This window comes from Podarcis liolepis (genome assembly GCF_965112155.1).
Source record: "Podarcis liolepis genome assembly, chromosome: 13".
Taxonomy (NCBI): Eukaryota; Metazoa; Chordata; class Lepidosauria; order Squamata; family Lacertidae; genus Podarcis; species Podarcis liolepis.
Window position 1 is genome coordinate 10,851,068 of NC_139573.1, and position 23,459 is coordinate 10,874,526.

At 48.2% G+C, this 23,459-nt stretch overlaps 1 protein-coding gene across 2 annotated transcripts in view; it reads right to left on the reverse strand.

The window, feature by feature from the left end:
- The window catches only part of RPGRIP1 (RPGR interacting protein 1), a 66,780-nt gene that overhangs the window by 299 nt on the left and 43,022 nt on the right, over window positions 1-23,459 (reverse strand). For both annotated transcript variants that reach the window (XM_083471089.1, XM_083471090.1), the window contains 15 exons: window positions 20,263-20,336; window positions 18,359-18,489; window positions 17,733-17,872; window positions 16,720-16,893; window positions 16,041-16,158; window positions 14,607-15,059; window positions 12,232-12,401; window positions 10,675-11,008; window positions 9,530-9,711; window positions 6,457-6,585; window positions 5,138-5,273; window positions 4,052-4,146; window positions 3,032-3,224; window positions 1,160-1,244; window positions 933-1,063 (listed from right to left, as the gene is read on the reverse strand). In XM_083471089.1, coding sequence (XP_083327215.1) covers window positions 933-1,063; window positions 1,160-1,244; window positions 3,032-3,224; window positions 4,052-4,146; window positions 5,138-5,273; window positions 6,457-6,585; window positions 9,530-9,711; window positions 10,675-11,008; window positions 12,232-12,401; window positions 14,607-15,059; window positions 16,041-16,158; window positions 16,720-16,893; window positions 17,733-17,872; window positions 18,359-18,489; window positions 20,263-20,336 — 2,545 coding nt within the window. The remainder of the gene's footprint in view (window positions 1-932; window positions 1,064-1,159; window positions 1,245-3,031; window positions 3,225-4,051; window positions 4,147-5,137; window positions 5,274-6,456; window positions 6,586-9,529; window positions 9,712-10,674; window positions 11,009-12,231; window positions 12,402-14,606; window positions 15,060-16,040; window positions 16,159-16,719; window positions 16,894-17,732; window positions 17,873-18,358; window positions 18,490-20,262; window positions 20,337-23,459) is intronic.

Here is a 23,459-nt window from a genome sequence, read left to right on the forward strand (position 1 = left end):
TTACTGAAGAAAGCAGGAGAGTCTCAGTCTTCATTTACAAGGACTAAGGTTCTAGCACCCACTCCTATTGTGGTTCCATTAGGGAACCTGCAAATGCCGGTGAATTTGAATTTTCTTATTACGGTCACAGACCAGTTCCGTCTCACTTACAATATCAGGAAAATCATAAAACACAACAGGAATACATTGAATTGCAATTGGGTATAACAGAGATAATACAGATATAGCGGCAGTTAAAAATATACAGTGGTACCTCGGGTTACATACGCTTCAGGTTACAAACTCCGCTAACCCAGAAATAGTACCTTGGGTTAAGAACTTTGCTTCAGGATGAGAACAGAAATCGTGCTCTGGCAGTGCGGCAGCAGCGGGAGGCCCCATTAGCTAAAGTGGTGCTTCAGGTTAAGAACGGACCTCTGGAACGAATTAAGTACTTAACCCGAGGTACCACCGCATATTAAATCTTGATCACTTTAAATTGTCATTTAAAACCTTAATAATTTTGGTAGAACAGCTTGTTCCCTAAGTTTTATGGCAGTCGCACAGAATTTGGCCACCCTTAGCGTGATCTCTAGATGCTTGTCCTCTACCAGGAGTTTTAGACATTGAAGTTCGGACCCATTTGGAGATTTGCAAATGCTGGTTTTTAAATATTGCACAATCCACTGTCGATAAAATGCAGCAACCAAAGGAGATTGTCATTACAGCTATTAGGGCTGGTTCGAAATGGCAGGTCCAGAACAAGTGGCATAGCAAGCTGGCATATTTGTAGACCAGCCTTCCCCAAACCTGGTTCCCTCCAGATGTTGGGATGCAACTCCCAGCATCCGTGGCTAGTGCTGATGGGAGTTGTAGTCAGACATCACTTGGAAGGGCTCTGAAGGCTACTTCTGACACGGCTTCAGTTTTGTCACGAGTCGCCAGCTTCTTACCGTCAAGTTCTCGCTCCAGCAAATCGCTACCTGTCAGAAGAATCTCCCGCAAGTCCAAGTAGGCAAAGCCGACGTCTTCGCATTCTCCTCCGGTCCCTGGCAGTGGTTCGCTCACCACTGCAAATTGCAGCCTATGTCAAGGAAGAGGGCTCCATGAATACAGGCACTGGGATCATTCATTCTTTTTTTGCCTGGGGCTTTCAGGGGAAGGGAAACACGATACTCACCAGTTATGCTGGGGCTCTTCTGCCTCCAACATAGAAAAGAGCAGCTGCCTCTGAAGGCTCTCTGGGTCTGGGTCCACTTTGATCACTGCAGTAGAAGATTCAAGAAGACATTTACTGAAGCCGCTGCTGCTCTCTGATACAGCACTTGGCATGTTGAGTGCAGGGAGACAGATAAAAGCAGAGTTCGACAAAAACCATGCTGTCGATACTAAAATACACCTTCTCCAGAACGAGAGGTCCACAGTGGAATTAGTCCTTTGCTATAAAGGACCACTGACCATTAGGTCCAGTCGTGGCCGACTCTGGGGTTGCGGCGCTCATCTCGCTTTATTGGCCGAGCGAGCAGGCGGACAGCTTCCGGGTCATGTGGCCAGCATGACTAAGCCGCTTCTGGAGAACCAGAGCAGCGCACGGAAACGCCGTTTACCTTCCCGCCAGAGTGGTACCTATTTATCTACTTGCACTTTGATGTGCTTTCAAACTGCTAGGTTGGCAGGAGCAGGGACCGAGCAACGGGACCTCACCCCGTTGCGGGGATTCGAACCGCCGACCTTCTGATTGGCAAGTCCTAGGCTCTGTGGTTTAAAATTCTTCATCCCATGGTCTCAATCCTGCCTTATGCCTGGAAAGCAGGCCTTGTGGAACATGGGTTCCTCAAACTGGTCCAGGGGGAGAAATTTAGGAGGGCGGCCAGTGGCTTATAACACATTCTAGCTGACTCTTGCCCCATCCCCGTAAGTTGTGCAATGGTGTAGCCATCTGCAAGAATGGAAATGAAGATAGGAGATGCTGGCCTTTGAATCTGGGGAGGCAGCTTAGAGTGGTTTTGTTGGTGAGACCTGGCATGGGATAATGGCTGCATCTGGGGTGGGGTGGGAGGCGAGTTCTAAAACGGCCACAGAAAAGTAGCCTTCTGCAGGTCTCTTTTGCAGTCTAACACACCTCACGGGGTCGTTTTTACTGTGGGGATAAAATTGGGTAGGTTTTGGTGGTGGAAGGGAATTGTGCACCCCACTCTTGGGAGTAAGGGTAGTGCATAAATTAGCATGGAGCCCTTCAGATGCACACTAGATGGTGCTATTGAGCATTGTATCCGAAAGCAGTAGAGGGAACTAGGTTCTGATATAAACAGGTGGTGGGACCTAGAGAAGGATTGGGCAGCTGAATTTCATGTGGTGGGGGTGGGAGAAGAAATGGGGGCTGCTGTGCGTTGTGAATCCCCCTAAGATCTATGGGTATAGGGTGGAATACAAATTTAATAATAATAATGTGGCCCCCAAGAGTTCATCTTGGATGGAGTGTGGCCCTCAATGGTCTTTTGTAAAATGTTCCACGCTACTAGATGAGTGTTTCCCAAACTTGGGTCTACAGCTGTGTTTGGACTACAATCCCCATCTTCCCTGACCACTGGTCCTGCTGGCTAGGGATGATGGGAGTTGTAGTCCAAAAACAGCTGGAGGCCCAGGTTTGGGAAACACTGGTATAGACCCTTCCTCTGCCCAAGGGCAACATTCACTCCTGGGCAGGGCTACATACAAAGTGGGCGGAGCAAGAGGTGTGATTTATTTATTTTTTACATTTGCTACAGGGGTTGCACACTTCTCTCTCAACTCCAGCCCGGCAGATAAGAGGCCTGGGAGTTCAAGGGCATATTCCAGCCAGGCAAAAATACTCAAGGAGAATTACGAAGTCAGAGGCAGCAAGGGGTATGGCTGGGGGGGTTACATTTGGCCCCCGAGCTTGAAATTCCTCACCGTGGCCTAGAGGCATGTAAATTTGGCAGTATAGCAGGGAGCCTTGTAGACCATGCCAGCTCTTACAAGTTTATGAGTTTTTCTTTCCCTAGATCACGGTTTCCTTCTGCATCCTCACCTTTGCTGAAGTGGAAGTAGATTTCCTGGTTTCCTTGGGGCTTCCGCAGAGAGAAGGGGGTCTCTGTTTCCTCCAGCAGCAGGCCAGGGAAGTGATACTCAACGTACAGCTGCTGGATGTTCTCGTCAGCAATGGGTGGGCTGTCCGGGTGCAGGCTCAGGGAGATGACCTCCACGCGGATCCTGTCTGAAGGCTGCCGGCCAAGGTGGGAGAGGAATAGGAACGGAATAAAACCTTTGCAAAAACCTTTGCTTACCAAGAGGCAATCAGTTGAGTAGAATGATGCTCACTGAGAAGAGAGAGATGGGGAACTGGATCAGGAAGGCGGGTGGGTCAGATCCATATCTTTACACCCACATGGCCATGTTTATCAGATGTGTGACTCCACCTGCCTATCTCCCGATGTCAAAATGTAATCGTTCCCGCACTGTAAAGGTAAAGGTAAAGGGACCCTTGACCATTAGGTCCAGTCACTGACGACTCTGGGGTTGCGGTGCTCATCTCGCTTTATTGGCCAAGGGAGCCGGTGTACAGCGTCCAGGTCATGTGGCCAGCATGACTAAGCTGCTTCTGGTGAACCAGAGCAGCACACGGAAATGCTGTTTACCTTCCCGCCGGAGCGGTACCTATTTATCTACTTGTACTTTGACGTGCTTTCGAACTGCTAGGTTGGCAGGAGCAGGGACCGAGCAACGGGAGCTCACTCCGTCGCGGGGATTTGAACTGCCGACCTTCTGATCGGCAAGTCCTAGGCTCTGTGGTTTAACCCACAGCACCACCCGTGTCCCTCCCGCACTGTAATTAAGGTGTTAAAAAAAAATGTATTATCTATTGGCGAAATAAGACTTCCGTCATGCCTCATTCCAGCAGTTGGCATGAGACCCTGTGGGGCCCAGGGAAGACCCCCTTGGCACATTGTGACCCATGTACTACATACAGCATTGAATAAGCCCACCTCAAATTGTATTTGGTCAATGTTTTCAACACGTGCCCTACTAGGTTAGAAAATCCAGTACCCACCGGTCCCAGAGACTCCTGGAGTCCAGATGATTGCACCACCACTTCATCGCTCTCTGTGGTCTGGGCTTCACTGGAAGTATCTGGTCTCTCTGAGGCTAGAGGAAAGATTCGAGAGACAGCTATGTAAGAGACAGCCTTCTTATTTCCCCCCCCCCCCACTCCTGTTGCAATCTCACTGCCCCGTGATGTGGCAAAACGAGATCTAGTCCAAGAAAGCTTATGCCACAACTGATCTTAGGCTTGGTTCTAATATTTACAAGGTGTGACTGGAAAGTTCGGTTGAATGGTCATAGAAATCAGACAGCGAGAAATATTCGAACATACATGCCTTGCGGGCCTTCAAAGCAGGCCCCCTCTGATACAAGGCACTGTTGACAATATTCATAGAACTGTTGGAAACTTCTGGAGAAATCCTCTTTCCGTACTGCTTTCAGTTCCCTCGTCACAGCAGCTTGGACATGTGAAATGTTGGGAAATCTGTGCCCTTTCAGTGCAGATTTCAGTTTTGGAAAAAGAAAGAAATCCAATGGGGCCAGATGGGGAGAATATGGAGGGCAGGACAACTCAGTACCCTCAGTAACGATTTCACAGGGAATATACAATTCTTCTGCCATCATTCGGACAGACAAACGGCGATCCCACAAACTCTTGTCAACATTTGCCGCCATTCTGCTCGTTGACGGTCTGACAGACTGAGGGTCACCTTTGATGGTTTTCCACCCTTCATGGAAACACTTAAACCACTCACACACCATCTTTCGAGTTACAGCTTCATCTCCATACACAATTGTGAGCATTTTGTGCATTTCCAATGCCAATTGTATGTTTGAATAAGTTTGAACTGTCTGATTTCTGTGACCATTCACCGAACTTTCCAGTCACACCTTGTATTTCGTTGAATTGCTCCAAGGGCAACAGTAGCCTGACATCACCGATAACAGAAAGAGCCAATGTTGCATCTTCCAGCTGTTACTAGACTCCATCTCCCATCATCCCTGACCATTGGCCATGCCGGCTGGGGCTGATGGGAGTTGGAGTCCAGCAGCAAGTGCAGAGCTACTGATTGTAAGCTTTCTGTGAAAGTACCATTGTCACTCAGCACGGCTGCTTCAGCCGGTGGGCTTGATTTCCCCTCCGATTCCTGGCGACTTGCGGTTGTCATCTCTTCTTCCACTGCTGCCACCTTGTGCTCCTCTTCCTCTCGTACTCCTTCCAGGGCCACCTGCGCAGACACAAACCCCACTGAGGTCAGGGTCTGAGAACAGCACAGCAACCGGGCTTCTCTCCTCTGACTTCTAACAGAAACACTGGTGTTAAATAAGCAAGTATACAAATCTGCTTTCATATGGAGGGTCTGAACATGCTCCATAATTTAGCTTCTCCTAAATGTGGAAGTGCGTATGAGACCTTATGGATTTCAATCTCCTTGGGGCAAGGGACTTGTTCTCTTGCACTTTAAGCACCATGCACATCAAAGAACTATAAAAACAACAAAGCTATACACTTGACCATCACCAAAGGAAAGGGGGATTGATTTTTAAAACCACTCTGGGCATTGTAGCACCCCAAAAGGAAGAGAGGAAGGGCAGTGCCGTGCCAAAGAATGCTCCAACTACCGCACAATTGCGCTCATTTCACACGCTAGCAAGGTTATGCTTAAAATTCTACAAGGCAGGCTTAAGCAGTATGTGGACCGAGAACTCCCAGAAATGCAAGCTGGATTTCGAAGGGGCAGAGGAACCAGAGACCAAATTGCAAACATGTGCTGGATTAAGGAGAAAGCTAGAGAGTTCCAGAAAAACATCTACTTCTGCTTCATTGACTATGCAAAACCCTTTGTGTCGACCACAGCAAACTATGGCAAGTTTTTAAAGAAATTGGAGTGCCTGATCACCTCATCTGTCTCCTGACAAATGTCTATGTGGGACAAGAAGCTACAGTTAGAACTGGATATGGAACAACTGATTGGTTCGAAAGGAGTACGATAAGGCTGAAGGAAATCAGCCCTGAGTGCTCACTGGAAGGACAGATCCTGAAGCTGAGGCTCCAGTACTTTGGCCACCTCATGAGAAGAGAAGACTTCCTGGAAAAGACCCTGATGTTGGGAAAGATGGAGGGCACAAGGAGAAGGGGACGACAGAGGACGAGATGGTTGGCCAGTGTTCTCGAAGATACCAGCATGAGTTTGACCAAACTGCGGGAGGCAGTGGAAGACAGGAGTGCCTGGCGTGCTCTGGTCCATGGGGTCACGAAGAGTCGGACACGACTAAACGACTAAACAACAACAAGAATTTTCAGCGCTCTTAGCAAACAACAGCTCCCAGAATCCTTTGGGAGAAAGCCATGGCTGTTTGAAGTGGTATAAGAGCGCTTATGCACTCGGGGCCAAAGTCTTCATCTCTCACCTGCTGGATGGCTCCATTTTCTGGCTTGGCATGTTTCCGAATGCGTTTCTCCGCCTCGGACATACAGAGACGTGGCTTTTTCCTTTGGAGACCAGAAGGCAAACGCTCACTACCACTTTCTCGGGAGACCTGAACGGGCATAAGAGAAGCCAGAAGTAAGTGAGGGACCAGCCTATAACTAAGACATCTGGCAGCCTCTGGTTTCCATTCTTAACTTTCATAAATACTGATCTCAAAGAGTTCATGATCTCCAACTGCCCATCCTGGGTTTTGTGGATGGGCCGTATCAGAAAGTTGTTTTACTTAAAATGTTTGTCTGATTTTAACGCTTACTGCTCCTTTCCACTCATCTACTGCAACAACGACACACAAGAGATCTGTAATTATTGTCTGGGTTTTTTTGTTAAAAAAAGAGAAAGAAGCCAGCAGTTAGCTGGGCATTCTCTCTCCACTGCCAGGGCAGGCCCTACCCTTAGGGAAGGGAGTGCAATGGACTCACTCAGGTGGTAGATTTTGAAGTTGCAGGAAAGGGAGCAGGTTTGATTGTTAAACCACTATGGATAGTGCAGCTCTGTGAGGGGACTGGTGGTGGGGGTGTCCTAACATCTATCGGCACCCTTAAACTACAGCTCCCAGAATCCTTTGAGGGAAGCCAGGAGCATTTAAAGTGGCAAAAGAGGGCTTTAAATGTATAGTGCCAATGAGCACACAGTTTTCACTCGTCTTGCAGGGTTTTTTTTTTTAATAAAAAAAACCAAAACACTGTTGGCAGGAGAGGGGTGTCCCCAGCTGTAATCCCCAGCAATTAGGGCTGTGGAAGGGTCTTGTTTGAAGCTCTGGAGAGTCACTGCCAGTCCGTGGTCCTCTCCAGGCATCCTTTTCATAGCGCATTCGTGATTATTTCTGGGCGTGATGGTATCAGGTTTCCACTCAAAAGTACTGTTCCTACCTGCAAAAGGTTCAAGGTGGACGTACTGCTTCGTTTCCAATCACTGCATGCCCTGTAGGTTCCTGCAGGGAAACCCTGCCACTTTTCATGCCACTGTCTTATGTTTCGCTTTATTTTTTGGCTCGGCTGTGCAGGGAGACCCCGGTAGATTTCTAGTCCTTTTATTTTTTAATAGTTTTTTGGTTTTGCTCTTTTCTTTCTTTCTTTCTTTCTCTTTCTCTTTTTTCCTTTCATCTTCTCTCTCTCTCCCTGTCTTTTTTCATTTATGCTTGGTAACGTTATCATATTTACATATTTGTATTTATATAGTTATCTTAGATTTCGCAACAATTTTATTATGCACACTGTAATTATTATGCCAGTCTAAGAATATACAATGTAAGATAAGCTCATCTTTTATTTTTGATGTTTTTCCTTTTTTCTTGTATGTGTGAAAAATTTGAAAACAAACAGCTATTTGCCAGGAGTGGGATTCGAACCCACGCCTCCAGAGGAGACTGCGGCTTGAATGCAGCGCCTTAGACCGCTCGGCCATCCTGGCACGATAAATGACATGCAAAGCCTGAATGGCAGAAGTAGAGAGGACAGCGGGAAGCCTTTTCATAAGTTTGTTTTGTTAAAAGGAACTGAGATTGTAAGGGTATTTCCACTTGGCTGATGCAGCCTCAAGCCTTGACACAGCCCCTTCCTTGCTGTATCAGGCATAGGCAAACTCAGGCCCTTCAGATGTTTGGGACTCCAATTCCCATCATCCCTAGCTAACAGGACCAGTGGTCAGGGATGATGGGAATTGTAGTCCCAAACATCTGGAGGGCCTGAGTTTGCCTATGCCTGCAGATGAACACTTATGGCCCAACCAGGGTGAAGCCGCTACAAAGATCCTTAAGCAGCAGAATCTTATCCATTAGGGTGCTGGCCCATCAACCTTAGTTTGCCCTCAGCCAGATCCCTCTGCCTGCCTTATAACCAGCTATTTATGGCCCTGGCTATAAAGCCTGCTCTTCCTTAGTCTCAGTGTTGCCCTTGTGGAACTCAGCGGGGAGGCAAGTGAGGACAAAATTAGAAGTAGTTGGGTCCGCCTATCATTAGCTGCCGCAGAGGAACGCTGGGAGGAACCAGCTGATGAACCCCCAAGGGAAGACGGCTCAGACTCAGGGAATTGGTGGTAGGACGACAAAGAGTGATCAAAGGGAAAAAGCTGGGAAGAAGCGTCAGAAGCTGAAGAGATAACAGGGCTTAGTAAGTCCTGGGGAGAGTGGAAGTTCAAAATCAGAGGCAAAAGCTGAAGCAGGGGAGGAGGGAGGCCAAGAGGCAGAGATGAGCCTGGGTGGTGAAGAGGCATGGGAGTCTGCCCTTCCTTCTGCAACAAGCTCCCCCTTTCCAATTTCCTAGAACCAGGAGAGGCATGAAGAGAGCGGAGGGGAGACTGGCTGCATACAGACACAGTCTCCGATTGCTTAGGACAGGGGTGCCCAAACATTTTTCAAAGAGGGCAAGATTTGATGAAGTGAGCATGCGTGAGGGCCGGCCAAAGTTGCTGAGCTTTTTTTAGGATTTGACCCCAATAAAGAAACTGCCACAGGGTCATTACAAGGCAATACACAATTCATACAGCCTACCTCCAGGTTAAACAAGCATTTTGTTCAGAATATAGGGATGATTTGTTCTTGCAACCACCGATAAAAACTTTGCCACTGCTAATGTTCTAGCATTTGTCCGGTCTTCCAATAGGAACCTGACATAGTGAGCCTCTGATTTTCCCGGGAAAGGTACCAGCAAGGGTAATATCAGTTCAGCCCTGGCTTTCTCATATTTTGCACAATGCAACAAAATATGTTAAATCAGCCGGGGGGCTGGATTAGGCCTCCAAAACGGACTTTAGACCGGAAAAGCCCTAAAGTGGAGGAGACATAGACAGCTGTGGGGAGGTGGGGACCTTTAATGTCCTCAGCTGAACTCTCTAGGTCTGACACTCAGCCAAGATGGTGGAGACCGGGGTTTTGCTAATCGAGAGTTAACTCCATCTTCGGACTGTGTGGTTTACTGGCCCTCTTGCTCTGTGACAGCCAAGGGGGCTGCAAAGCGTGGCAGCCAAGTCCGACCCTTGACACTGACTTTACATACCCGGCTTCGCAGCTCGGCTTTCTCTTCCTCAATCTGCAGCTCTAAAGACCGCCGCTGTTGCTCCCAGTCGGCGGACGCCTGATGGCGGAAGTCCTCCGGGGGCATGTAAAGGAGCTTCCACTCCAGACGTAGGCAGATGGAGCCATTGGGTTTCCCTGCTGGATCCATAAGGACAAAATCTCCTGCAGGAGGGAGGAAGAGTCGACACAGGTGGTTTGTGTTTGGGTCTTAGCTGAAATGATTTTGTCACACTGAACGATGATGCAACCCAGGTTTGACACCGATGACTTAAAAATGTGCAGTTTCCACAATAAGGCAGCCTATTTATTTATTTACCTACTGAAAATCCCCTCCCACCTTTCCTCTAAGGAGCTGAGGGTGGCATACATGATTTCCCTTCTTCCTTGTTTTATCCTCCCAACAACCCTGTGAGGTCGATTAGGCTGAGAGATAGGGACTGGCCCAAGTCACCCAGTGAACTTCATGGTTGAGTGTAGATTTGAACACAGGTCTTCCACTTCCTAATTCAACATTCTAACCACTACACCAACCAAAAAAATGTGTAGAAAGATGCTCATTGTAGTGAAAATGACATACAGAAATGCATTTTATCGGGGAGAATTCCTTGCAAAAATGTAAACAGATAAAAACATTAGCAGGATTATTGTAATAACCTGCAGTCTCAAAAGAGTATATATTTACAGTAGATAATTAAATGAGCAAGTTAAATGAATTTGGATATGCAGAAATTAAAAAAAAAGTTAAGGAACTGCAGAAAGAGGGGGAAGTCAAATTTTGAAATGTTAAATTGATTGTGGAGCTAATGAAATGTATAAACTTGAAAAGTATAAATAAAAACTTTTTAAAAGTATGAGTTGAGCCACACTTTTATTTATTTATGTGAAATGAGAAACTGTGGCTGCATCTACATGATACACAAAGTTCATTTAAAGCACACAACTTCCCCCAAAGAATCATGTGACCTGCAGTTTGCTAAGGGTGCTGGAGATTGCAGCTCTGTGAGGGGAAAACTAGAGTTCCCAGGCTTCTTTGGGAGGAAGTCACGTGCTTGAAACATGCCTGAAATGTATTGAGGGCCTACAACCCAAGAGAAATTCCTCCACCCCGAGATATGCCCATCTCACCTGCGACGCTGCGCCCTTGTGCCAGGGGCACCAGTGGGATCTGGGCCTTTCCCAGGTAGCTACCTGCTTCCTCGTCTTCGTCGTCAAACACATAAACCTGCAGGCTGTCCCGGAGCAAGTAATGGTGCAGCTCAGGCGTGATGCGCAGAGCAAAGCTCTGGGTGTCCCCAAAGTGGGGGTTGTTGCTTGAAGGGATGGAGATGGTGTCGTGGTCCGGGAAGGTGAAGAACCGGTACATGGCGTAGGGGCTGGGCTGAGAGCCCAACCAGCGACTGCGCAAGCTGGAGCAGCTTTCGATCTGCACACAAACCTCGTTCCAGCCTGCTCCCAGGGCCTGTTACAGGGGGGAAAGAGGATAGGGTAATAAATAATAATAATTTATACATACATACATACCCCACCCATCTGGCTGGGTTGTCCCCAGCCACTCTGGGCAGTTCCCAACAGAATATTAAAAACACGATAAAACACCAGACATTAACAATTTCCCAATACAGGACTACCTTCAGGAGTCTTCTAAAAGTCAAATAGCTGTTCATTTCCTTGACATCTGATGGGAGGGCGTTCCACAGGGCGGGCACCACTACCGAGAAGGCCCTCTGCCTGGTTCCCTGTAACCTCACTTCACGCAGTGAGGGGACCACTAGAAGGCCCTTAGCGCTGGCCCTCAGTGTCCAGGAAGAATGATGGGGGTGGAGATGCTCCTTCAGGTCTCAGGGTGATGATGGAAGAGTGAAAAAGCAACGTAGGGAGCCTGGGACCCTTCAGATGACTTTCGACTCCCGCAGTGGGTTTGGATCTACTTAATGTGTTTCATTTCTTCAGTGCCCCTACCTATCTTGAGCCTTTGGTGGGGATGGGGAAACGGACGTTACATCTTAGAATCATAGAATTTTAAGAGTTGGAAAGGGACCCCGAGGGTCATCCAGTCCAACCCCCTGCAATGCAGGAATGTCAGCTAAAGCATCCATGATAGATGGCCTTCCAACCACTGCTTAAAAGCCTCCAAAGAAGGAGAGTCCACAACCTCCCCAGGGAGTTTGTACCACTGTCAAACAGCTCTTACTGTCAGAAAGTTCTTCCTTATGCTTAGTCAGAATCCCCTTTCTTGTAACTTGAAGCCATTGGTTCAGCTCCTACCCTCCGGAGCAGGAGAAAGCAAGCTTGTTGCATCCTCTCTGTGAGATACTTGAAGATGGCTACCATATCTCCTCTCAGTCTCTTTTCCAGGCTAAACATGCCCAGTTCCCTCAACCATTCCTCATGAAGCTTGGTTTCCAGACCCTTGATCTTCGGTCTGGCCTGGGATTCTTGCAAAGAACTGGTAACAAGTTCATTAAAATGGCTTCCTTAGTCCCCTTTCCAAAGCTTAAGGTGCTGTTCAGTGATGGATAGAAGAAAATAAACCTGATATTTAAAGATGGTTGTCACCCCTCCTCTCAATCTCAGATTAATAAATATTTACATAATTGCCGTTTCGCCCATCCTCATGAGGACTAGAACACTGGAGCTATTTGGCAATGTACACACCAGCTCCCCCTGCTCTGCTGTCCTCACCTTCTCCTCTTCCTGCCTCCAGCCCTGATGGGCCACCATGGCGTGCTGGACCCCCGCAGACAGGTAGCCCAAGGCTTTGGTTCGCTGACGGTGGAGCCTTAGGATCTGCTCCATTGGGAAGCGAAGCCTCGCCCAATATTCCAGGATGCCGAAATCCTCTCCGTTGGAACCTGGAGTTATGTGGTGCCAGGGTGTGGGCAGGAGGTTGCGGTAAGGATTGTGGGAATAACAAAAGAGAGGCGTCAGTCCCTCCTCCAGAAGCCTGCCAGAGTTGGGTAGGGAGGGAGCTGGGGTGTGTGGCCCCCAGCCCTAACAGACTCCCCACATCCCAAAAACCTAAGAGCAGCTTGCTGGATCAGGCCAATGGCCTATCTAGCCCAGCCTCCTGATCTCACTGTGGCTGCCCCCAACATGTGGGGAAACCATGAAGCAGGACTCAAGCCCAAGAGCCGCTCTCCTCTCCCGCGTTCAGAAGCAAAAGCACGATTACGTAGTCGGCAGGATTCGAACCTGCGCGGGGAGACCCCAATGGATTTCTAGTCCATCGCCTTAACCACTCGGCCACAACTACCAGCTGCTCAAGCATGATGATTAAGTGATGTAGGGAAGGAGGTTCTCCGTCCCTGTTCTGTAAGAACATAACCTGCTTTGGGAAAACAAGAGAGGCGTGTGCGCTGTCAAGTCTGACAGTAGAGCCATAGCTGCTGATAGCCTCACCCTCCATGAATTTGTGGTTTAAAGTTGCTGGTCATCACTGCATTCTGTTCCATCGTTTAACTTTGTGCTGCGAGAAAAAGTACTCTTAATTTATCTGTCCTGAATCTTCCAATATTCAGCTTCATTGCAGAAGTGCTAGCATTATGGCCCGGGGGGGTGGGTACTTTTCTCTATCCACTTAACCCATGCCATGCACAATTTTATAAAATTCTATCATGCCACCTCTTGCTTGCTTTTTCTCTGAACTAAACCTCCCCCCCCCCCCACAAACGCTGCAACTTTTTCTTAGAGGGGAATCGCTCCATCCCCTTGTTCAAATTATTAGACCAATTCATGGAGGAGAGGGCTTTGCTGCCACAGTCAGAGGCAGCACTGCTTCTGAATACAGTGGTACCTTGGTTTTTGAACGTCTCGGAAGTTGATCATTTCGGTTTTCGAATGCAGAAAACCCGGAAGTAAATGCTTCCATTTTCGAATGCTCCTCAGAAGTCGAACGGCTTCCACTGAGTCCCCCCCCCCCAATTCTCTCTATTGAATTTGCAGGCCACCCTTTGCACCTTGGTTTTCAAATGTTTCGGAAGTTGAACGGTCTTCCAGAATGGATTACCTTCGAAAACAGAGGTACCACTGTACCAGTTGCTGAAAACCATGGGGGTGTGGGATGTGATACATAGGTAGCAGTCAAATACAACATTCCTTGTTTTCCTAGAGTGGACATGCAAGGGGATGTTTGGTCCAGACAGTCGGAACTTCCTGTTTCCTCCTGGGCTGGGACATACTTCCTCTTGCATGTGACTAAAGATGGGCATGACCTTACCTGTGCAGGTAACAAAACCACAAGGCACACAGCCCTCTTCCCCCTACTTCCTTCTTTTCCATATTCCTTTCGTTGTGTGAACTGCAGTTACTGCCAGTCTGCAGTCACTGGGATTAACCCCTCATATGGGATAGATCCACATGCATATATTTTATAACTAAGTCTGCCTTCAGGGATCCAACTGTGAACTGATGATGTGAGTACAGTGGTACCTCTGGTTACGTACTTAATTCGTTCTGGAGGTCTGTTCTTAGCCTGAAACTGTTCTTAACCTGAAGCACCACTTTAGCTGATGGGGCCTCCTGCTGCCGCCGTGCAATTTCTGTTCTCGTCCTGAAGCAAAGTTCTTAACCCGAGGTACTATTTCTGGGTTAGTGGAGTCTGTAACCTGAAGCGTCTGTAACCCGAAGTACCACTGTAAACTTCTTTTATATACTTTAAGCAAGATTGTGGCATGTTTATTCTTTTAAGGGGGATATAAGGGAACTTACCAGAAAGCTAATATTAAGCGGTTTAAACAAGCCTGCAACCAGTTATCCGCTGTGCTTTTAAAAAGGGGAATGTAAAACTCTGCTAAGTTATAGAACTTACTAGCGCAAGTTAGGAAGGACATTAATAAACATTTCCAAAGGGGGCAATTGCTTTCATGCGAAAATCCTGTTTGCAGGTTTCCCGTGGGCATCTTGGTGGCCACACTGACAACAGGGTGCCAGACTATATATATGGGCCACAGGGCTGATCTGGCAGGCTCTTCTTATGCTCTTTATCATTTTGGTTGCCCTTCTTTGAGTCTTTTCCGACTCCAAAACGTCTGCCACAGTTGGAGTGGTGCAAACCTTACCGCGGAGCACCGCCGTGGCATACACTTTCTCCCCGCTGCCCAGCACCTCGCCAAAGCGCAGCCAGCAGGAGGCCAGGGTGGCGTGTTCGACGGCCGAGGCAAGGTGGAGGTCGAGGCGAGACGTGGCGCCTTGCAGGTACTGCAGGAAAAACGGCTCGGCCTGCACCACGTACTGAGAGGTGAAGCTGTAGCGGGCGCGGGAGCCCCGCACCACCGGCGTGCAGTGGGTCTCAAAGTCGTAGAAGGAGTACGTGCAAAAGGTGAGGGGCTCCGGGTCCCCCAGCAGACGCAGCACCTCGGCCGACAGCACCGCGCCCGAGATGTGCAGCTCAAAGAGGTTCTCTCCGCGCCGCAGCTGTGGGGCCTGGTCAGGGACTGCTTCCACTGATGGGTCACCCTCTCTGGGAGGAAGCGGGGCTGCCCTCGTTCCGTAGGCCACGTCCTTCAACTGCGCTGGAGAGGGGTGGGAGGGTGGGGAAACAAGACAGAGCCACAAAGACCTGTTCACAGAACCACAGAATCGGAAGGGACCCCGAGGGTCATCTAGGCCAACCCCCTGCAACTGTCAGGCTTCAGGGAATTGGCTTCCTCCCCCGTGGCAGTAGATAAGCAGAACAAAGTAATAGCAATGAACACATCTCCTAGAATGGCGGTGCTCCCAGTTAAGGTTCCCACCCCCTTCTGTCCCTATTAATCTGAGCTTGTACCCTCTGTGCTTTCTGTGCTGCCACTTTCTGAGCTCTCCGTGATTTTGGAGAAGGGAGGTGAATGCTGTCCAGAGACTGAGAATCTGTTAACCCTCTCTCTTCCAGTCTCTCTTCTCCTAGCTGTTCCCCATCCAGTATTTCCCAGCTTCTGCCTTTTGAACTATGCCCCTCTGCAAACCACTGTTCCAAATCTATACTGTCCTCCTGCTCCTGGAAAGATTCAGGTTGTAGAGCAAGAGCAGGGGGAGGCTCCCACCATTCCTCCTCAGTGCAGCTCTCTTCAGCACGGTCCCTGACAGCAATGCAGGAATCTCAACTCAAGCATCCCTGACATAGGGCCATCCGTCCTCCACTGAATGTCCACCACCTCCTGAGGGTGTCTGTTCCACCATTGAACAGCTCTTCCAAATGTTCAGCTGGAATCTCCTTGTAATTTAAACCCATTGGTTGGATTCCTACACTCTGGAGCAGCAGAAAACAACCTTGCTCCCTCTTCTGCGGCTGGTATTTGAAGGTGCCTCTCGTATCAACCTCCAGCCTTCTCTTCTCCAGGCTGAACATACCCAACTGCCTTTATAAGGCTTCCTTCCCACACCCTTGATCATCTTGTTCGCCCTCCTCTGCACACATTCCACCTTGTGCAGATCTAAAGAGTGCTTTCAATCTATGGTGTGGATAGGGAGCTAGACATTGCATGGAGAGGAGGTATGCCCGTCCACATGCCTACCTTCAAGTTGGCGGATGCGGGCCCCACGCAGGTCCAGAAGGCGGGCCATCTGCTGCTCCTTCTCCTCGTGCTCCTGCTTCTCTCTTGCCGTCTGCAGCAGCACCCCGTCCAGCTCTGCCTGGAACCAAGGCATGCCCGCCAAAGAGAGTACGGTACCTACAGTCAGCCTCAAGACTCAGCCGGGAGAGAGATGAGGAGGACTCTTGTTTCCCTGCTCCTCCACTTACAGCTGCTTTAGGCTATTTATTTACATACCGCTTGGTCCCTTAAGCAGCATAAAAAATAGCCGATGAAACACATGTACCGAATGAACAAAACTGAGAAGCTACAATAGAATACAGTGCAATGTAACAAAACAATATAACTCCACCCCAGAAAGCAAACTTACAGGAGGACATTTTTGTTATAGGAATATATATATTAAATAAAAATGTAAAAGTTGCAAAACTATTCCACTGATGTGGGATGGAGAGAAGTTTCTTGAGGACATCACAGGCGCTAGCCAATCAGCACTGTACTCATTCAACTTAATGCAAACTCACAGAACTAGCTTTCACTGAGCTTGACCCTGGTGAGGACACAGTGAATATGCTTGTCTGCACACAGCCCGAGTCCTCCAAAAAGACCCTCCCCCCTTTGTTCCATCTCCCAGGTGGGCAACTCAGTCTCCTTGCTTCACCTGGTAGTCCCGGTTGATGCGGTGTTGTAAGATGAGCATGTCCCGGGTCTTCTCTAGCTCCAGCACGGTCTCAGCGTGGGCGGCCTCCGTCTCGTAGAGCCTTCGCTTTAGACTCCGTTGGGCAAACATCTCTTCCTTCTCAGACTCTCTCTCGAGACCTTCCACATAGAGGGGCTGCAAGGAAAAAAATGGAGGGGGGGAGAGAGATGGAAGGAAATGTGTGGAGCTTGACGTGCATGCTTGACTATCATGCCAAATTAGAAAATGGAGGAGAAGCAATTCCATTTCATGGAACTGGGCTGATCTATATATCACTGATGACTTGCTCAATCTATTGCTTCAGCATTTTAATCTGCTGATATCTGCTTTACCCTGGATCAGGTCATTTTTACATAAAATGCCAATCTGTGCAGGGAGAGGTGTTTTATCCCCACCCCTGAAATGTTCTAAACTAAATGTCACAGGAAATTAACACTAGCAAGATGAGCCTTGCAAGAGCTCAGCTGCCTGTTCAGATTGGAACTCCTCGCAATTTAATTAAGACCGGGAAACAGCAGCCGAAGACTTGCAATGCTTATGATACCGGTAATTAGTGCGTGCGGATACTGGAGAATTCTGACAGAAACAAAAACGGGAATGGAAATTGCCAGTGTTTTGCTTATGCGTCCTATATCCAGAATGGAAATCAATCCATCAAACACTGCTGGCATTCACTGCAGCTGTTCTCAGTCCACAAACAATACGTGACGGATTACTTTCCTGCCATATTTGCATTGGGCATTCTTTGCATCGAAACGAACAGGGTGGAATCACGTAATCGTGACATAATGAACCGCGAGAGAAATAACATAGTCTTTGTAGGAAGCTGAACAGCAGCAGGATGGAAACAGAGCTGCGTGTGACAAAGGTCAGCATGGAAATCGATGCCTACCTGCATATATGTGTGTATTTGTATGTTCAGTGCTAGTATCTAAGGTCCAGTTGCTAAGTGTGTGGTTTTACCCAGTGCCTACCTCAACTACTAGACTGGATGGAAAGTCTTCCTCTCTAGTCTGGTTATCCAAGATGGCCATCTTCTCCCGCAAGAAGCCGACTTCCTGTGGGCGTTCCTGAAGCAACTGGCTCACTTCCTGCTTCAGTTCCTCGTTCAGAGCTTATGGGGGGAAAGCAAGGATTTGGGATGAATTGCAAGGTTGCCACCTGTTCTCAATAGGCCTGACTGTTCCTTTCCTGTAACTTGCTAATTATTTTTACCCTCAATTCATCAGTTCACTTCCAAGCTTGGAACAGGGGGAAGGTATTTATAAAAGCCAATGAAACAACAGCAGCAAGAACAAGGGCCACATTCCCTCACAGGCAGCCTTTTGGGGGCCGCATGCCAGTGATGGGCGGGGCCAGAGGCAAAAGTAGGCGGGGCAAGTGAGGCAACATTTCTGCAGTAGGCTGCAGTCCAACTTGACCAAAGCCCTGAGGGCCAGACAGAAAGGTGCAGAGGGCCGCATCTGCTCCCTGGGCTTGCGGTCCCCCAGCTCTTGTTTCGAACTTCACTGTTAGTGACCCGTGTGAGATGCAAGGGGTCGTGTTTTGGGTATTTTGCTTATTCAGTCATTTCCCTGCCAGCTCTCGTTGGCCTCCTCACCTCTTTCCTTCTCCAGCTGCTCCTGCAGGCTCTGCTTTTCTGCAATTGCTGAGCTGAGTTGTTCTTCCAAGCAAGGGGCGTTGTCCTTCTGGGGAACCACGTCTAAGGGGTGCTGGGTATTGCTGAGGCAGCTAAAGAGACACATAGATTTGCCGCATATCAAAAAGTGCCACAAAATCCTTGCCTATGTTTCTCTTGAAGGAATGGGTTTCCAAAACCCAAAACTGACTGTGCAGGCAGTTTTTAAACTGCACCAAAATCCCCATTTCTCCTTAGCTAAAATGCATAAACTTTAGCCATTGAGCAAATGCAAAACAAGAACACAGCTCTCTCCCTTATCAGTTTGACGGCAAGACTGGCCTTGACTTTACCAGTAGAACAGACACAGACATATCTTATGTCCTGACCACAAATGACGCAGAGACCCAAATCTGGGACTAAGGCCAGAGCATGTTCTCGGAAGTAGTGACCTCTTGCTCCAAGATAGGAGTAGGAACAGGAATATCCTTTTATGGTCAGGAGTGCAGGAAGGAAATCCCTTTTATGGTTAAGAGTGCCAGAGCAGGAACATATGTGATGTCAACCTACGTATGCAAGCTGACGTGGTTGGAAGGAGGGAGAGGGTGCCTGGAGGGTATATATACTGCATGAAACTTGTCATTTCTTTGGACTTGCTGTGGACTCACCACGCAAGTGCCTTCTGCTATCCGGAGAGCAGAATAAACTCTTTCTTTGAACCAACTCGGTGTCATTTTGACTTCCTTCCTCCTGTCACGGAGCAACGCAGACCCAATCGGTGAACTCCAATAAGGCTGCACTCTAAATTCTAGTAGGGAGCCCTTTTTCCCATACCAAAAATGCCTGTCTATTTCTACACGCCTCCGTCTTTCATCCAGGTTTACCCAAAGATATTGGCCATATTCACACCATACATTCAAGGCACTATGATATCATTTTAAGCAGTTATGGCTTCCCCCCCAAAGAATTCTGGGAGCTGTGGTTTGTTAAGGTTCTTGAGTGTTGTTAGGCGGCTTGTATCCCCCCATCACAGAGCTACAATTCCCAGAATTCCCTGCGAAGTGGGGTCTCCTAAGAACTCTCAGCGCCCTTAACAAACTACAGTTCCCAGAATTCTTATGGGGAAGCTATAAGTGCTCAAATTGATATCATAGTGCTTTGAATGGCATCCTAGTCAGTGCTTCGCTGTATAGGGAAGCCTTTTAATCTGTAATGCTTTTTAATGTTTTTATCTGTGTTGGAAGCCACCCAGAGTGGCTGGGGCAACCCAAGGCGGATCTACACACAAGGGGGAGGGAATGCTATAAATGAGTCAGAAATATTATTATTATTATTATTATTATTACTACTACTACTACTACTACTACTATAGTGGTACCTCGGGTTACATACGCTTCAGGTTACATATGCTTCAGGTTACAGACTCTGCTAACCCAGAAATAGTACCTCGGGTTAAGAACTGCTCCAGGATAAGAACAGAAATCGTGCTCCAGTGGCGCGGCAGCAGCGGGAGGCTCCATTAGCTAAAGTGGTGCTTCAGGTTAAGAACAGTTTCAGGTTAAGAACGGACCTCCAGAATGAATTAAGTACTTAACCCGAGGTACCACTGTACTACTACTACTATTATGGTGTGAATGTGACCAATGTCAGAGTTCACAGACACATCTCAAAACAGACAGGCCAAAACAAAAACACTCAAGAAGTGGGAAAAGTGGGCTTCGCTGAGGAAGGGGTTTGACCTGGAAAGTCCTTAGGCTCAAACAGAGAGACTTGAAGGGCCATATTCGGCCCTGTGTCTGAGGTTCCCAACTGCTGCACGAATGGCTTTTGCTGAGAGGGAACAAACTCCCAAGTTGCTTATCCTTTCCCGCCAACCCATCTCTCACCTCTCCAGCAGTTTGTCGTAATCTTCCTTCAGCAAATCTCGCTCCTTTTCCAGGTCCCGGACTCTCTCCTGAAACTGAAAAACGGTACACAATACAGGGTCTTGTTGTGGAATCCAAGCTGCCAGCGGTAGCCCGGAGATTGGATGGGAAGCAAGATGGGCAAATAATCTGTTTTTATTTTTGACTCTGCCAATGGCTTGCATGACTTCAAAAGGGGTTTTAAAAAAATGCATAGAGGATACAACTCTACCAGTGGTTTCTAGCCATGATGGCTATATACCATATTCCGTGTTGGAAGAGGTATGTCTCTGAATACCAGGATAATTCTGCCGGGCAAGAGGAGCAAAACCATGGGATGCAGAAGGGCTGTGGCTCAGTGTTAAACCATCTGTTTCACATGCTGAAGGTCCCAGGTTTGTCAAATGTAAAGGAAACATAAAATGCAGCTAAGAAGCTCAAATCATATATATGACTGACATCCTTCTTTGGAAACGATATACAGTGGTGCCCCGCAAGACGAATGCCTCGCAAGACAGAAAACTCGCTAGACGAAAGAGTTTTCCGTTTTGGAGGTGCTTCACAAAACGAATCTCCTATGGGCTTCCTTCACAAGACGACAATGTCTTGCGAGTTCCTGCGGTTTTTTTTCCTTTCCCCCCTTTTTTCTAAGCCGCTAGATTTAGATTTAGATTTAGATAAATTTATTGTCATTGTCCGTATATACACAGTATACACAACAACGAAAATCAAACACCCACCCAAAGACCGGGTTCACATATACATTTGCACGTATCTCCGAACTCTCATCCTATTTAGACATAATCTATAAAACATAACATAATCCAGAATATAGCATGACCTATTAAAAACATAACATAACCTAAAACCTATCTCATTCCTTCCACTCCCTACTTACTAAACCTTGCAACTGGCCCTGAGATCATTACTTAGTGCAATCAGAGCTCTTGGATAGAAACTATTCAGAAGGCGTGTGATTCGTGTTTTCATTGTCCTATATCTTCTGCCCGAAGGCAATAGTTCAAAGAAGTTGTGAGCAGGGTGGGTGGGATATCTCAGAATATTATGTGACTTCTTCAAGATGCGAGACGTGAAGATCTCATCCAGGGTTGGTAGTCGGAGCCCAATAACGTTCTGGGCAATTTTAATTGTTCGCTGTAAAGCTTTTTTATCTGTTTCAGAGCTGCTCCCATACCACGATAATATACTATAGGTTAGGACACTCTCGATGGTACTATGATAATAGGACAGAAGTAGGTGCTGGGATAGATTCAGTCCCCTGAGCATTCTCAGGAAATACAACCTCCCCTGCACCTTCCTCACAACCATATTAACATTTGCAGTCCATGAGAGGTCCTGCGAGATATAAATGCCCAGGTATTTAAAACTACCAACCCTCTCCACTTCCTCGCCATTTATGTGCAATGGTAACAATACACTTTTCTTTCTCCTAAAGTCAATTATGAGTTCTTTGGTTTTTTTGGTGTTAAGCATAAGATTATTTTCTTTACACCATTGAATTAACCCCTGTACTTCTTTCCTATAAGCAGTCTCATCGTTCTCACTGATGAGCCCCACCACTGTTGTATCATCCGCAAATTTGATGATTGTGTTGGATTTATACAGTGGGGTGCAATCAAATGTGTACAGAGAATAGAGAAAGGGACTTAGCACGCATCCCTGAGGGGCTCCTGTGCTTAATACTAGAGTAGAAGAATAGTAAGGTCCCATTCTCACTGTCTGCGGCCTATCAGTCAGGAAATTCCTTACCCACAGACAGATCTTCTGATGTATACCCAAGTTGGTCATTTTAAGAAATAACCTGTCTGGCAGAATTGTATTGAAGGCAGAACTGTAGTCCACAAACAACAGCCTTGCGTAGGTTCCCTGTCGTTCTAGATGACTCAATACAGTATGGACGGCGATGGAAATAGCATCATCAGTAGATCTATTTCTTCTGTATGCAAACTGGAACGGGTCTAAAGTGGATGGAAGACTAGCCTTAATATAATCTAGCACCAATCTCTCAAAACATTTCATAACAACAGATGTTAAGGCTATTGGTCTATAATCATTGAGAGATACCACCACTGACTGCTTGGGGACTGGCACTATAATCGATGTCTTCAGGCAGGTAGGGACATAACCCTGCAACAGGGATAGGTTGAAAATGTCCGTAAATACGCCGGCTAATTCTGCAGCACAGTCCCTAATAGCCCGTCCCATGATTCCATCCGGTCCAGCTGCCTTCCTGATGTTAATGCTCCGAAAGGCACGTTGTACGTCACAGGTCTGTAATAAAAGTGGTTGTCTATCAGTAGTAGTTTCTGATAATGTGCTGGTGGCCAATGCTGTAGTGACGGTAGTTCCAGTTCCCTCCTCAAAGCGGCTAAAAAATTGATTCAGTTGATCAGCCAGGTGCGCACTGCTGCTAGCCAATTCGTTTTTAGTATTTTGCCCTGTAATTTGTCTCAAGCCTTGCCATACTCGACGAGGGTCGGAGCTCTCAAAATGTTTTTCGATCCTCCGGCAGTACATAGCTTTGGCGTTCCTAATGCCCTTTTTCAATTTGGCTCTAGCTTCTCTATACCAGTGTTTCCCAACAGGTGTTCCGCGGCACAGTAGTGTGCCGCGAGATGTTGCCTGGTGTGCCGCGGCGGCGGCGGCTGCTACTGCAAAGCAGGGAGAGAAGGAGGCGGCGGCGGGGAGCCGGGCAGGGAAGTTGCTGCTGGGGATGAAGAGGCGGCGGCAGCGGGAGGCGGACTTCTCTCCCTCTCTGGTGCTGCTGCTGTGAGGCGCTTGCCAGCCCACCGGCCCCTCCTGAGCGGGATATGGGTGGGCGGACGGGGTGGGTGGGGGAGAGGCGCCGGGCCCGCCTCGTGCCCTGACAGGAGCTGCCGCTGCGCCCGCCGGCGCCCTTGACGCGGCGCCCCTCATGCCGCCTCGAGAGGCGTTGGGGGGCAGCGAGACTCTGCCGGGCCCCGCCCCTCACTCTGCGCTCGGCTTCAGGGCTGTCTTGCGAGGGGGCGGCGGGAAAAGGCTCTGAGGAGAACCTCGCTCACTGTCCCGCGTCGCTTTTCCTCACGTCGTTTTCCCTTTCCCTTGAGGGGACGGGGAGGTGAAGGGAGCCCGCCTTCCTCCTCGCACGTGGCGAGTCGTCGGTGGAGGTAGAGAAACCA